The sequence below is a fragment of the Dipodomys merriami genome, unplaced genomic scaffold (assembly GCF_024711535.1).
Source record: "Dipodomys merriami isolate MVZ:Mamm:240054 unplaced genomic scaffold, mDipMer1.0.p SCAF_6, whole genome shotgun sequence".
NCBI classification, from domain to species: domain Eukaryota; kingdom Metazoa; phylum Chordata; class Mammalia; order Rodentia; family Heteromyidae; genus Dipodomys; species Dipodomys merriami.
In genome coordinates this window covers 72,445,308-72,458,703 of record NW_027206179.1, presented here as the reverse complement: position 1 = coordinate 72,458,703, position 13,396 = coordinate 72,445,308, and the positions used below count along the sequence as shown (strand labels likewise).

Below are 13,396 nucleotides of genomic sequence, written 5' to 3'. Positions count from 1 at the left end.
CATGAGACTCTTATCTCCAATAAACCATTCAGAAAATCAGAAGTTGCTCAGTGGCTCAAGTGGTAGAGCGTGCTAGCCTTGAGCTGAAGAGTTGAGGGACAGCGTTCAGGCCCAGAGTTCAAGCCCTATGACCGACCTCCCCCACCCAAAAATGCACAAAAATGTGGTACATACACATGATAGAATTCTACTCATCCATTAGAAAGAGTAAGATTATGTCATCTGCAGGTAAATGGATGGACCTAGAACAAATCATGTCAAGTGAGGTAAGCCAAACTCAGACAGACAAACAGAGTGTGTTCTCTCTCATATGTGGAAGTTATATCTAAAATACAGGTCTCCAGTCATTCACACACAGTGAGACTAAAGGATATTCAAGAGAGAAACTCTAAGATGTAACTCCACTAAACACTTTTATGGAAACCAATTCCAGGAAATGGAAACATGGGGGCGGGGGGTTGGTGGTGGTAGTGATGGCATAGGTGTCATTTGTTTTGCTTATAGGGTTTTTTAATTGTTGTGTTGTTGCTTTTTGTCTTTTGAGGTACAAAAGGGAGTACAGAATGAAGGGAAGAAGTGTGAACAAATGCAATCATGGTACTCAGTAGACACTATGTAAAAAATGAACTATGCAACTTGTGGGCAGGAACAGGAGGGGGAAACAGGGAGAAAGCAAAGGAAGGGGTGATATTGTCCAAAAAAGAATGTACTCATTACCAGACTTATGAAATGATAACCCTCTGTATAATAATAACAATAAAATATTTTTTAAATAGAAGTTGAGTGCAGATGCTTACAACTAAAACACCAGCTACTGAAGAGAAGCGTTGTAGCTGAGAGCAGATGAACAAAAGATTAAGACTTAACAGTTTACTTACAAAATTTGCCTGCTTTGCTTATTCTATTACAAGTAATAGAAACGAATATATCAAGGTATAACTCAAGTGACAGAACACCAGCCTGGAGCAAAAAAAGCAAACAATAATACAAGGCCCTGAGTTCAAGCTCCAGTACTGGCTCCCCATATACAAAAACTAATTTAGCATGTTAATGAAAATAATTTTTAAAAATTCATTTTTGACACATTGAAACATTGCTAAAAAGCTATGATCTAAAGATAGAGCTCACTGGTACAGTACTTGCCTAATATGCATGAGGCCTTGGATTCAATACCAAGCACACAAAAAGAGAGAAAAAAAAGAGGAGGGAAGAGGGGAGGAAGGATATGGCAAGCTCAACCTGTAATCCTAATTACTTGGTAGATAGAGATTAGGGAGTCATGATTCAAGCACAGTGGTTGGGATGGTAGTGCAGGCCATTTCAGTGATATAGGGAAGCACAAATAAGAAGACTGCAGTCTAGACTGGCCCAGACATAAAGTGAGATTCTATCTTGAAATCAACCAATACACAAAGAGCTTGGTAGTGTGACTCAAGTGGTAGATGTCTGCCCAGCAAGTATAAGGCCCTGAGTTCAATTCCCAGTAAACAAACTAAAGATGACATACATAATTGAAAAGTTATTCTGTGTTCCTCATTTGGAAGACTTAAGATATTTCCTTCATACTACCTGAAATGATCTACAGATTCAACACAATCTCTCTTCAATAAAACTCCCAACATCTTTTTGTTGAAGTAGAAAATTAAGACCTAAACTACAAAACTCCAAGAAGAAACCATAGAAAGAAAGCTTCATGGCATTAGTTTTGGTGGTGACCTACATGATGCCAAAATCATAAGCAAACAAAAGAAAACTGACAAATGAAATTGTATCAAATCAAAAGACCTTTTGTGTGCTAAAGAATACAAAGAAAACAACAATAACACTTTATGAGTCCACTTAAGGGAGGCAAAGAAGGCATCCAGGTTCATGGGAAGAGAAAGCTGAATGGTGATTGCTGAGCTTAGAGAAATGGAGGAAAACAAAGGATAGTTAATGAGCATGGAGTTTTAGATTAATCAAAATGACAAAGGATCTATACTTTCTTTACTCAACTGAACACTCAAAAATTACTACGATGGCAAATTTTTATGATGTGATTTTCATCATAACTTTAAAATATTACTTACAGGAGGTCTTCTGCCATGACTAGTTCTCACTGCTTGCTGAAAACCTGTATCATTTTCCAATTCCTAAAATGCAAAGGCAAATTGAACATTCAAAATTAAGCATAATTGGATTTTAAAAAATTGTTTAAATTCTTCTATTTGGTACTTAAGATCCTCTGTAATTCAGCTAAAGCCAAACAGGTACAGCTCAAGGACTTCAAATCTCCCTCCAAATTATCAAGGCTCCTTCCTCCTCCAGGAAGAAGAGGATATATTTTATTGGTCAATTTCAAGGCTACTATACTGAACTGCATTGAAGGATATGGCCTTTCCTCTCTTTCTCTCTTCCTACTAACCAGAGCAGTAAAAGACTTCAAATCTCTTTCACTCATCTCTCTCTTCCTCTGTTCCCTTTCTATCTTTTTCCCTTCTTTTTCCTGTACCCTGGGATCAGGCTACCATCCCTACCTCAGAAAGCTGTAGTTTAAAAAAATAAATACAGGGCTGGGGATATATGGTTTAAGTGGTAGAGCACATGCTTGGACATTTCAAGGCCCTGAATGCAAACCTTAGTACTTAAAAAAAAGACAAATAAATAAATAAATATAAACAATACATATTAAACAAAATCACTATTAACTTTTTAAAAAATCTGCAAGTAGGAGGGATTTACAATGCACTTGAAAACATTTATTACACACAAGCATTCTTTTTTATCTACAGCCTTTCATATCAACTAAAAACATTAAATAAGTTTACAATTCTTAGACATGAAACCCAAGAACTTTTGTATTAAATATAAAGTCAACTGCAACTTGTAAATAATTAATTATACTACTACTTTTGGGCAGATCTTTGTGTAAAAGTATGTCTTCTGAGATTCATAAACCTAGTAAAATTTGACTAATCACTAAGTGTTAATTAAACAACAAACTAAAGAATACCAACAGTTACAAACAGAAAACATTACTTTTGTAACTTTTTCTTTGTGCCTTAATTAACAAGTTGTATATTTTATGAACCTCTTAAGCAACAGAGTCAAGCGATTAAGTAATGTATTTAACTTGCTATTATTATAGTTAATTAGAGCCAAAGAAAACCAGGCATAAACCAAACATTTTTGTTTTGCTGTATAATTTGTTTGGGGGTCTAATATCCTAAGTATTCACTTGAAATGATATCATGAAAGCACAACTTAACAACCTAAAGAGGTAGGAAATTCCTCTGTTTTAAGAAGATTCAAGCTGGGACTGGGAATGTGGCGTAGTGATAGAGTGCTTGCCTAGCATGCCTGAAGCCCTGGGTTCTATTCCTCAGTACATACACAGAAAAGGCCGGAAGTGGTGCTGTGGCTCAAAGTGGTAGAGCACTAGCTCTGAGCAAAAGAAGCTCAGGGACAGTGCCCAGGCCCTAAGTTTAAGGCCCAGGACTAGCCAAAAAAAAAAAAAAAGAAGATTCAACCCTGTCATCCATTCATTCTAACCTGAGACACTGTTCTAAAAATGTTTCATCAAAACACAGAAAATATTCATTATTCAATAAACAAATTGTTTATTGCCATATTATTTATAATACTAGAGAACTGGAAAGAAAATACATGTAATCAACCTGAATTATATTTTCAGTGTTTGTAATCACAAAATTCCTATTTATCTAAATATTTAGAAAGACATGATTTGCTTATGATGTAGTTGAACGTAAAAGAGTAAAGAGAAAAGCAGTAAATAGAACTGTAGCTCAAGCCTTGAGCACAAAAGTTCAGGTACAGTTCCCAGGGCTTGAACACACACACACACACACACACACACACACACACACACACACACACACACACACACACACACACACACACACACACACACACACACACACACACACACACACACACACACACACACACACACACACACACACACACACACACACACACACACACACACACACACACACACAGAAAAGTAAATGCTACTTCAATCTCAACCATGGTAAATGAAAGCTATATTTTTATGTATAAAGGAAAGAAAAAATAACAGTTATATAACAGTAGCAGTTAAAACTGTTGTTAAATAAAAGCAGCAGTTATCTTGGAAAGATGGTATCATTAGTAACTTAGTTTTCAACAATGAGAAAGAATTACCTTAGTAACCGGGGAGAAAGCAATATTTTAATGGTCTTATTAATTTACACCAACTTTGGAAAATGTTCTCATATAATTCAAGTATTATAAAGGAGAGTATATAGTATTAACACTTGCAGCCCATGACTATAATCTTAACTAAGATCTGTGGATCTCAGGCTAAGCCAGGCAGAAAGTCTGTGAGATTCTTATTTCTAATTAACCACCAAAAAGCCAGAAATGGAGATGTGGCTCAAATGGTAAAGTACCAGCCTTGAGCAAAAAAGCAAAGCAAGGGAGGGAGGACCTGAGTTCAAGCCCCAGTACCAGCACAAAATAGATGATAGATTTTAGACAGACAGATAAGACAGTGTATAATCATATGTGCAGATATGCACTTATATACAGGAAAAAACATCAAAGATAAAAGAATTAGCTCATTATCAGGTTATATATTAGTAGTTAATTTTTGGGGGTGATAGTTTCTATGACTTTAGCTTTTCTTCAAATTTATCTCTGTTAATTTTTCTATAAAATCCTTGCATAGCAATTAAAAAAATAATTACATGCCATTTCAAATTACAAAAAATAATTTCAGATAACTTCAGCTAATCCATCTAACTTAGACATTCAAATAACTATGTTAAAGAATAAAAGTGCAGGGCACCGGTGTTTCACGCCTATAATCCCAGCTATTCAGGAGGCTGATATCTGAGGATCATGGTTCAAAGCCAGCAGGCAAAAAAGTCCGTGAGACTCTTATCTCCAATAAACCACTAGAAAACTGGAAGTGGTGTTGTGGCTCAAGTAGTAGAGTGCTCGCCTTGAGCTGAAGAGCTGAGGGACAGCACCCAGGCCCAGAGTTCAAGCCCTACAACCGACAAAAAAATAAAATAAAATAAAATAAAAGTACATAATTCTTTTTTTTTTTTTTTTTGGTCCGTCATGGGGGCTGAACTCTGAGCCTGGGCACTGTCCCTCAGCTCTTCAGCTCAAGGCTAGTGCCCTACCACTTGAGGCACAGTGCCACTTCCAGCTTTTTTTCTGCTTATGTGGTACTGAGGAACTGAACCCAGGGCCTCATGCATTCAAGGTAAGCACTCTACCAATGAGCCAACTTCCCAGCACCAAAAGTATATAATTCTTAATTCATATATAAATAACCATTTATCTTCCCTGCTGCTGTTTTTGTTACTATTGCTGGGAATTAGTCTTGTCACTAATAGCACTTTCTAAGTTTTTTTAATCAGCTTATTCAATTATTCTAAAGGACAGAAAAACAGACAATACTTAAATCAAGTCTTTTTTTGGGGGGGAGGCGGGGGGAGCAGTACTGGGGTTTGCACCAAAGGCCCTGATGCTATCCCTTACCTTTTTCCACTCAAGGCTGGCACTCTACCACTTGAGCCACAGCTCCACTTCTGGCTTTTTGCTAGTTAATTAGAGACAAGAAACACAGACTTTTTCTGCCCAACCTGGCTTTAAACTGTTATCTTCAGATCTCAGCCTCCTGAGTAATTAGAATTACAAGTGTGAGCCTCTGGTGCCTGGCTCAGATCCTGTCTTTGTGAACCAGTTGGGCCTCCGAGCTAAAAATCAACATTAAAAACAAAAAAAATAGATTCATTTTTTTTACCTCAGTATCATAGGTTGGGTTGTAGTCATTATAACCAGAATACAGATCATCTTCATCTGTTTCTGGTGCCAGGTGCACATTTTGCATCATTTGTACCTATGAAAAAACAACAATGTGACATGTTATTGGTATAAAAAAGACATTTTTTTTTTGGGGGGGGGTCCGGTCGTGGGGCCTGAACTCTGGGCCTGGGCACTGTCCCTCAACTCTTCAGCTAAAGGCTAGCGCTCTACCACTTGAGCCACAGCGCCACTTCCAGCTTTTTTCTTTTTGCTTATGTGGTGCTCAGGAATCGAACCCAGGGCATCATGCACGCAAGCCAAGCGCTCTACCACTGAGCCACCTTCTCAGCCAAAAAAAAAAAAAAGGCATTCTTTTTCTTCTTCTTTTTTTTTTTAATGTTGGGAATTGAAGACAAGGGCCTCATATACACTAAGCAAACCCACTAAGCTATGCTCAGTCTCAACAATTAATACTTATTTCAAATAACATATAACTTACAATCTTTCTGATAAACCAAATCAAAACAACACAGAGATTCCATCTTGCTCCAGTAAAACTGGCCATCTTAATTATTGCTCAAACATATGAACAACAAATGTAAGCAGGAATGGTAAGGAAGAAAACACCATTACACTGGTAGAAACTGACTTCCAATGTGGTTGCAATTATTTATATTCTCACCAAAAAGTGTAATGGTGATTTTTTTTACTTATCTATTTAGAAAGAATATTATATCATTTGCACAAAAATAGATGGAAATATAAAAAAAATGTGTTAAGTAAGTCAGACTCAGAGTATATGCTTTATCTCTTATGGAAGTAAGATATAAAATACAAACATACATGATAATGTATGCAGGATTATATGCATATATACCCAAACAATTTGACTAAAGGATAGCTAGAGGAAGAGTCCCAGTGGTGTTAACTCCAATTTGTTAACTAACAAACTGTTTAGCAAAATTACACCAGGAAGCTGAAACACGTTCTGTCAGGGAGAAAATGAAAAGGGAAGATGCATCAATGCAAGTAGGAAGGGTGAGCAAATAGCTATTGTATTCAATGCACATTATGTAAAATTTGAACTATTTAGCTTCTGAGTAGAGATGAGGAAGAATAATGATAAGGGTGACACTGATCAAGATACTCTGTACTCATAACCTGACTTGGAATTCAAACCTTTGAACAACTATTTAATTAATTTTTTAAAAAAGAAAGAAGTGTGAACAAATACAAAACTATAATTAATATGCATTCCAAAGTATTTAAGGGACATTTAATGTTTGTAATTTACTCTGAAATACAATAAGAGAAAACAGATGATAAAGGGGAGTAAATGCATGAATATATGATTAAGTACAGAAAGTATTAGTGGTAAAATATATGCAAGTATAAGGTTCACTGTAAAAGTGCTATAAACTTGCTACACATAAAATACTAAGAAAAAAGTGCAATGTAGAATAAAATAGAAGTCAAAGCAAAGTAAAATAGAAGCCTAAGAGAAATGTGATTACCACATTCTTGTACTGTAAACAATTCCTTGAGAATACAATTCCTTGAGAATCTGGAGTTCCACAAGTGTCTCTCAAACCTAGTCAATATTTTTGGAAATTATGAGGGTAGAAGAGTAATTTGCTAAGAAATATAATACTTCACTGCGTGCCGAGGGCTCATGCCTGTAATCCCATGCCTGTAATCCCAACTACTTAGGAGGCTGAGATCTGAGGATCATAGTTCAAAGCCAGCCCAGACAGGAAAGTCCATGAGACTCTCATCTCCAACAAACCACTCAGAAAACCAGAAGTGGCACTGTGGCTCAAGTGGTAGAGCACTCATCTTGGGCTGAAGAGCTGAGGGACAGCACCCAGGCCCAGAGTTAAAGCCCCACGACTGACAAAAAAAAAAAAAAAGCAAGACATGGGACTGGAAAGGTAGCTCAGTGGTAGAGTGCTTGCCTTGCATGCATGAGGCCCTGGGCTCGATTCCTCAGCACCACATATGCAGAAAAAAAGCTGGAAGTGGTGCTGTGGTTCAAATGGTAGAGCATTAGTCTTGAGCTCAAGAGCTGAGGGACAGTGCTCAGGCCCAGAGTTCAGACCCCATGACTAACCAAAAAAAAAAAAGCAAGATGTAAAAGTATGGCTCAATTGGTAGAGCTTTGAGCAAAAAAACTCAGGGATAGCCAGGCGCTGGTGGCTCACGCCTTTAATCCTAGCTATTCAGGAAGCTAAGATGTGAGGATTGCAGTTCAAAGCCAGCCAGGGCAGGAAAGTCTGAGACTCTTATCTCCAATAAACCACCAGAAAACTGGAAGTGGCACTGTCGCTCAAGTGGTAGAGCAGTAGCCTTGAGCTGAAGAGCTGAAGGGCAACACCCAGGCCCAGAGTTCAAGCCCCATGACAGACAAAAAAAAAAAAAAAAAAAAAGCTCAGAGATACTGCTCAGGTTCCAAGTTCAAGTTCAAGGCCCAGAACCAGAAAGGAGGGCAGGGAGGGAAGAAGGGGAAACAGAAGCAAAAAAAGCAAAAGAAAAGAAATATGGCATGGGTCTACTTTCTACAGCTTGTATCATTCTAAGTGTGCTCAAGAATTTACTAAATTCCTAAGAAAATTCCATTTTATCTATTTTTCAGCATAGTTCCAAATATATGTGGCTTCTTGGAACCTTAAAACTACTTGCATAGACACTTTGAAATAGAAGGATTATTAATTTTTGAGATATGCTCTATTATTCCCCTTTTCATTCTACCATTGAGTGGTATGTTCACAAGGGGTGCAACCATCACCACTAATTCCAGAGCATTTTCTTCATCCTGACACCCTGGAGCAGTCACTCTTCATTCAAACTTTCCTCAGAAACCACTGGAATTCTTTCAACCTCTATAGATTTGCCAGTTCTACATATTTCGTGTACATGAATCCATTCAGTATGTGGTCTCTCCAATCTGGTCTCTTTAACTTAGTACATTTTCACAGATCATCTATAATGTACTGTGTAGTACTACATTATTATTCATGGCTGGAGTATATGTATTTGCATTTCTCTTATCTATTCTTTTCTCTTCCTTTCTTTTCTTTTGTACTTGTCTAAGGGATTAATTCAGGGCTTAAGCTCTGTCCCTGAACAATTCTGTTTTTTAATTGCTCAAGGCTAGTGCTTCACCATTTGAGCCACAGCTCCACTTCTGGCATTTTTGGTAGTTAACAGGAGGATAAGAGTTTCATGGTAGCAAAAAAAAAAAAAAAGAGTTTCATGGACTTACCTGCCCAGGCTGGCTTCAAACTGCGATCCTCAAACCTCAGCCTCCTGGGTAGCTAGGATTACATTTCTTAATGGCTCTTATGAACTACATTGCTTTCATGATTATAACCAAATTTTTGCATGAGTGAATTGCATGAGTGAGATAGAATTTTCAATTCTATCCCATATATACCTAGGACTGTAACCACCGGGTCAAATGTAACTGTGTTAATTTGTGCAGGAGCTTCCAGACAATGTACACAATGTACAAAGTGGCTGCAACATTTCACACACCACCAGTAGTGCATGAAGCTTTCAACTCATGTCCTAACCAACATTAGTTACTGTCCCTCTTTGAGTTTACTGTCCCTCTTTGAGTACAGCCCTCACTGTGGTTGCATTTATACTTCCCTGCCAAATAGTGATAGTGAGCATGTTCTCATGTGTTTCTAAGATACTGCTTTTCAAGAATTTCTCTTTAGCCGGGCGCTGGTGGCTCACACCTGTAATCCTAGCTACTCAGGAGGCTGAGATCTGAGGATTGAGGTTCAAAGCTTCAAAGCCAGCCCGGGCAGGAGAGACCGTGAGACTCCTATCTCCAATAAACCACCAGAAAACCGGAAGTAGCGCTGTAGCTCAAGTGGTAGAGTGCTCGCCTTGAGCTGAAGAGCTGAGGGACAGCACCCAGGCCCAGAGTTCAAGTCCCACGACTGACCAAAAAAAAAAAAAAAAGAATTTCTCTTTAGATTTTTGCTCATTTCTTAAAATCATGCTATTTGTCTCACATGGGTTATAAGAATACATATTGTTCTGGATACATAAAAACCTTCCTAATAGTTTCTCCCATTTTGTGTAGTATCTTCACTTTTTTGACAGTATTCTTCAAAGCACTAAAGCCTTTACTTGTTGCATAATATAACTACTTTTTCTTTGGTTGCTTGTGTCTTTAGTATTATACCTAATTGCCTAAACCAACATGAAGATTATTCACACATAGTTTTTTTTTTCTAAATGTTTTAGCTCTTACAAAAGTTATTGATCAATCTATTTTGAGTTAATTTGTAATTAGTCCTCAAAGATAAAACTTCACTAAAATGAGAGTATATGCCAATCAGATAGATGTGATTACTTCAAGCCAGGTGCAGTGGTATACATGTGTAATCCTATAATTCAGGAGCTAAGGCAAGAAGATCAAGGGTTTGACACCAGTCTGGGCTGCAGAGAGAGACCTGTCTCAAAAAAAGGAAAAAAGAAAAGAAATTCAACCAACCAAACCATGGATGGATGAATAGATATAAGCATGGTCATTCTAAAAATCTTTTCATAAGGTATTTAGTTGTTAACATATATAAAACACTCTAGAGGTAGTAGGCATTTGTCTGGCATACATAAGGCTGTGGGTTCACTTCTCAACGACACACACAATTACATAAAGACATAAAAATACAGATACAGATCTACAGATACAGATATAGATTGCTTTTACACATCGGTTTACCTTCAATCATTTTAGTTACTTGTAGTTAACAGGAATTCAAGACTATTAACTGGAAAAGTCCAGAAACAAACAATTTCTAGGTGTTTGGTTTTGTTTTTTGTGGGTCATGGAGCTTGAACTCAGGGCCTAGGTGCTGTCCCTGAGCTCTTTGGCTCAGTTAGTGCCCAACCACTTTGAGCCACAGACCCACTTCCAGTTTTTGAGTGGTTTATTGGAGATAAGAATCTGGGGGGGGGGGGGGCTGGGAAGGTGGCTCAGTGGTAGAACTTGCCTTGCATGCATGAGACCCTGGGTTCGATTCCTAAGCACCACATAAGCAAAAAGAAAAAAGCCGCAAGTGGTGCTGTGGCTCAAGTGGTAGAGCGCTAGCCTTGAGCTGAAGAGCTGAGGGACAGCACCCAGGCCCAGAGTTCGGCACCATGACCAGACCCCTCCTCCCCCCCCCAAAAAAAGAATCTCTTGGGGACTTGTCTGCCAGGGCTGGCTTTGAAAGTATGATCCTCAGATCTCAGTCTCCTGAACAGCTAGGATTATAGGGGTGAGCCACCAGTGGCCAGCTTCTAGGTGTTTAAGAATGAGACTTTATTCTGTTCTAAGTCAAGTTTGTACCACTAAGATGAATGCGTATTAACAAACACAGTAACAGACATCTGATTGTTAAGAGGCATTATCTTGCACACAGTTTTCCTGTGCATCTCAGTGCACAGCATTTACAAACAGAACCTGCTGCTCAGCAGGAGAGATCTGAAGAGGTTAAACCAGAGTAAAGCTAATTATCAGACTGAAAGCATTAGGTGAGAGAGGTGAGAGAAGAGGAAGATAGAGAAGGGGGAGGGAGGAGTGAGAAAAGGAGAGGTTAGGGGTGGAGACAGTTCTACAGGTAAACAAAACTGCAGGAAAAAAGGCAACTCTGCCAGATGTTTCAGTTATGTTCTCATATTAGGCACAGTTCTAGCCAGGCGCTAGTGGCTCACTCCAGTAATCCTAGCTACTAAGGAGGTTGACATCTAAGGATCACAGTTCAAAGTCCTGATGGCAGGAAAGTTTGTGAGCCTCTTATCTCCAATTAAACGCCTAAAAACCGAAGTAGAACTGTGGCTCAGAGTGGCAGAGCACCAGCCTTGAGTGAAAACGCTTGTGGGCAGGGTCCATTCCCTCAGTTCCAGCCCCAGGATCACACATACACACACACACACACACACACACAGCAGCTCATATACATCACAAGCTTTTCATACAGTTGCCAATAAAACCATTTCTATGTGAAAAGCTTTTTTTTTGTTTTTTACACTTTTTAATGGATGATCTACTTCCAACATGCCTGATGTAGTTTAAAAAAAAAAATAAAAAGCCGGCGCAGTGGCTCAAGCATGTCTCCAGGGCAGAAAGGAAAGGAGGACAGGAAATGCAGGGCGCAGCCCCTCCGCACCCCTCTCCAAGGCGCAGGGCCCAGGGGGACCCAGGGAGGGGCTCTGCGCGCGGGACTGGGGACCAGGGCCGGCGGGAAGGCATGACCGCCAAGGGCCCCGAGGAACTCAACTTGGCCCCGGTCGTACCTCGTGGGGAGCAGGGTGGCCGCCAGCAGAGCCCCGGGAAGACGCAAAGATACCGAGAGAGCCGGTCCTTCGGCCTGAGAGCAGCGTCCTGCCGTTGCCAGGTGCGGAATCCAAGGAAGCCGCTCCCACAAGCCTCCGCGCGGGGTGGGCGTGCCCGGAAGTGACGGGAGCCACGAAGGGCGGGGGTGGGAAAGGGCGCCGGGCCGACACGCGCGGGCCTAGCGTGAGACCCGCCAGGAGCACGCTGTTGAGGAGCTGAGGCTAGGGAGAGTTAGCCAGGTCCAGGTAATCTCCCGGAAGTCGTCTGAGACCGAGGTGGTTGCTGTGAAGTAGCTCCTGGAGCCGCAGCGCTCATCTCCCGAACTTTGAACATCGGTGGCTTTTGTGTAGTCACGGAAAATAACTTTAGCGGTCACTAGAGAATTATTCACAGATGATATTGTCGGTGTGGATGGTGACTCCACGACCTCATTTGCGTTACTTGTTCCCGCCGGACACTCAGTACTCCGGACACTCAGTACTCCTTCGTTGTAACACCTTTGTTGGGTTTTTGCCTGGTTCCTCTTCCAATAAGTACCTTCAAAGGCAGGGACAGAAACATTGTACCCCAAGCATCTAGAACCTGGTCATAATGATGCTTAATAAATTCAAAACTAATAGATGGAATCCATAAGTATTTAGTGGATGAATTAATCCTAAAAGTACCAAGTGAATTAAATTCATAACTATCATTAATACAATCATACTATTCAATGGACATGTATAAAAATGTAACCAGGTAACTTGAGGGGATGGGTGTTGGGAAAGATGAGGGATGTTAGAGTATGTCAGACTTTGCTAGGAAACCATGCAGACATTTAGGTACAAAGAACAAAAGAGATTTCTTACCAGTAAAGGGATAGGGAAGACCCCTTCTCACAAGAGCGAAGTAAGAAGTGCCTCTATTGTCGAAGTGACCTATATATAACCTACAAGGTTTAGAAAGGGTTAGGATGAGCTAGGAGGCGGAGACCCTGGTGTGGACTTGAGAAGGAGGGCTCCATCATGGCAGACTAGGATTTATGGCTGCTGCCCAAATAGTAGATAAGGGGCTCTACAGGTGCCCAGACCTGAAGGTCACTGTAAGGGGCTCTTGCTGCCTTATATGGTAGTAGCCACCCCCAGAGGAATGCCATCTCAAGGTAAAGGAGTTTAGAGGCTGTTTATTTACTGTCTTTACTAAATGGGCTACTACTGTTGTCTAGGAAAGAGGCATGCTAAGCTATGGAAAGGGGAAGGAGCAAGTGCTAAGACATGGGAA

The 13,396-nt window shown here is 39.9% G+C and overlaps 1 protein-coding gene across 3 annotated transcripts in view; it reads right to left on the bottom strand.

The window, feature by feature from the left end:
• The window catches only part of Ift88 (intraflagellar transport 88), a 125,860-nt gene extending 113,655 nt beyond the window's left edge, over nt 1-12,205 (bottom strand). For 2 of the 3 annotated variants that reach the window (XM_070003168.1, XM_070003166.1), the window contains exons 1-3: nt 12,097-12,174; nt 5,801-5,896; nt 2,070-2,132 (exon numbers count right to left, since the gene is read on the bottom strand). In XM_070003168.1, the coding sequence (XP_069859269.1) occupies nt 2,070-2,132; nt 5,801-5,890 (153 nt within the window). In that variant the 5' untranslated portion in view covers nt 5,891-5,896; nt 12,097-12,174. Of the gene's footprint in view, nt 1-2,069; nt 2,133-5,800; nt 5,897-12,096 lie in introns of all 3 variants that reach the window. The other variant, XM_070003169.1, reaches the window with a different exon arrangement.
• Nucleotides 12,206-13,396: the final 1,191 nt, after the last annotated feature.